Genomic DNA, 2,320 nt, shown 5'->3' with positions numbered 1-2,320 from the left:
GTCACTACCCCAAAGTCTTCCAGCATATTACAGGGTAGTAGAAAGCCACAGGGTCCTGGCTTGTGTCTGCACAGATGAGAGGAATATTTGACACCCTCCACCAGACTCCTTACTGGTGTTCTTTCCTTCCTTCTGGCAGGAGATTTTACTTCCACATGTGCCTTTCTGATAGTAAGAAAACTTCTTTTACTTAACTGTGTTTAGTCTGTTGCACTTAACTGAGGTAATCATGTAGGCTCTCCTTTATAATAATTGAAATGGCCGTGTTCAGACAGCAAGTCATCTGAAAATAAGGACAGGCAGAATAAATTGTTTCTTCAGGTGCTGATCTCTCCATGGCTAGAGAAATCTAGATGACTGTATCTATCTCAGTCAGATAGCTCACAGGCACTGACCCACACAAGCTAGCCTTTATTTCAGAAGCTCAATGAAAAGCTTAAGTCATGCTGCCACTCTTTTTAGGCAGAACACTAAAGAATCTCACACGCTAAAGTCCTTCTTGCCCAAAGGCACTGCATTAAGGCAATCTTATTTTGCTAGTCCACACAGGCACTATTTGACAAGCTCACAGCGAAAAATAAACTGGAAAAATTCCCCGTAGAAGAGCAGGAGCAACTGTTACCCACTCCTCTCTACCTCTCTTTCCTCTAAACTCAGAGAACCCTCCCTAAAGCTCCAGTAGCTGTTGAAGACTCTAACCATGTTCAGTAGAGCGCTTCAGAGTCCCATACATATTAAAACCAATAAATAAATCAATGGAGAAGCTAGGTGGAAGGGAAGGAAAGATTTAGGAGCAAGAAGAGACAGGCAAGGTGACAGGAGGCTGCAGACTGAAGGAAGCTACATTCAAGTAAAAACGTAGACTGGAGACAAAGCAATAGAGGAAAAAAAGGAAAGAACAAAAGGGCAAGTTACACCAAAGCTCCCCCAGAGACCTCCAAATCCCTCACCAGGGATGGGACTTGCCAACCCACCCTCTCCAAGGTAAATGCCCCTCATACTCTCAAGTTTACTTGACCTGGCAGACAGGATTTCCCATTTCTACAACAATGGTCACCCCCAATTCCTTCTGTTACTGTGTAAAGCATACCATTTCCACAATAAGTGTGGGAGTTCCAGCACCACCACCTCCCTTCCCAAAGGGCTGAAGTTCACACTTAGGCAACCAAGACCTTCCAAGATATCAAACCAAAAAGGAAGAAGGTACTCTAGAGTTGGCACTTCTTCACCTTTGATCATGGGCTTTTTGGTACTTACTTACAATCACCATCGCCACAATGGCACAAATCACTCCCATCATGATCATCATCTGGAGAGAGAGATTGCCAAAGAGTATTAGAACAGACTGACAAGTTCACATCTTCCCTGACAGCCAGGGAACACAAGCCAGACCCTGAAGGCAGGACAGCTGAGGCCTCAAAGTTTTACACAATGAAAGAATCCTATGCCTTTGAAATAATTAGGCCAAACTATCCTCTCAAAGCCCTGCAGGAGGGGACTAGCCCCATTTCCTTCTAATGCAGAGATCATGGCACTAGGAAACTCACCTTGCAGTTCTTCCACCAGTACTTCCTTTTGAGTTCTGCTGCGCTTCTTTCAAATACTGAAGCGCTGGCCTGAAGTGCATCTGCCTGGTCATCGAGCTCTAACAGTTTCTGGTCTCGTTCCAGCACCTTGTCTACATTTACACGAATTATGTCAACCACCTGCAGAAGGAAGAATAGTAGCAGCAGCTGTATTGATAAAGAGTTGAAAAAGTAAGAGGACTAACTTGGCCAATAACTAACACTGAGATGCTAAGAAGTGAAAGCCCCAAACAAGGCAAATGGGTCAGGATAAGAAACAGCTTTCCAGTCATTGCCAGCTTTGAAGCGGTGTGGTGGTTTCACTCGGCTGGCAGCCAAACACAGACCCTGGGGAGTAGGGGAAGAGAATCGGAAGGGTAAGAGCGAGAAGACACTCATGGGTTGAGATAAAAACAATTTACTAATTGAAATAAAATAATAACAATAGTAATAACAGAATATGCAGATGAGTGATGCACAGTGCAATTGCTCACCACCCACCAACCAATGCCCAGTCTGTCCCCAACCAGTGGTACCAGAGCAGAGAGAGTCCCAAAACCACAATCCCAGAAGAGCTTCAGTGATCCCCAAGACAATACACCAGCTTTCAGGTCAACTGCCGTTAATATACTGAGCATGATGTGATATAAGATGGAAAAATCCCATTGGCATATTCAAATGCCAACTTCGGGTTCTGCTAATGTGTTGGGTTGAGGGGGCGGGTGGGGAAAGGTCACCTTGTGAGAGCGAAAAGC

At 44.8% G+C, this 2,320-nt stretch overlaps 1 protein-coding gene across 1 annotated transcript; it reads right to left on the bottom strand.

The window, feature by feature from the left end:
- Positions 1-227: 227 nt before the first annotated feature.
- Positions 228-1,706, bottom strand: LOC114818828 (vesicle-associated membrane protein 1; the record flags this gene model as incomplete). Its single annotated transcript, XM_029086359.1, has 3 exons — positions 228-283; positions 1,258-1,309; positions 1,548-1,706. Coding segments are annotated over 3 exons (267 nt in total), but the record flags the coding sequence as incomplete, so codon positions are not given.
- Between the last annotated feature and the right edge of the window lie 614 nt (positions 1,707-2,320).

This window comes from Antrostomus carolinensis, unplaced genomic scaffold, assembly GCF_000700745.2.
Source record: "Antrostomus carolinensis isolate BGI_N321 unplaced genomic scaffold, ASM70074v2 scaffold14308, whole genome shotgun sequence".
Classification (NCBI taxonomy): domain Eukaryota; kingdom Metazoa; phylum Chordata; class Aves; order Caprimulgiformes; family Caprimulgidae; genus Antrostomus; species Antrostomus carolinensis.
The sequence above is the reverse complement of the archived record's forward strand: the minus strand, read 5'-3'. Positions and strand labels throughout refer to the sequence as shown.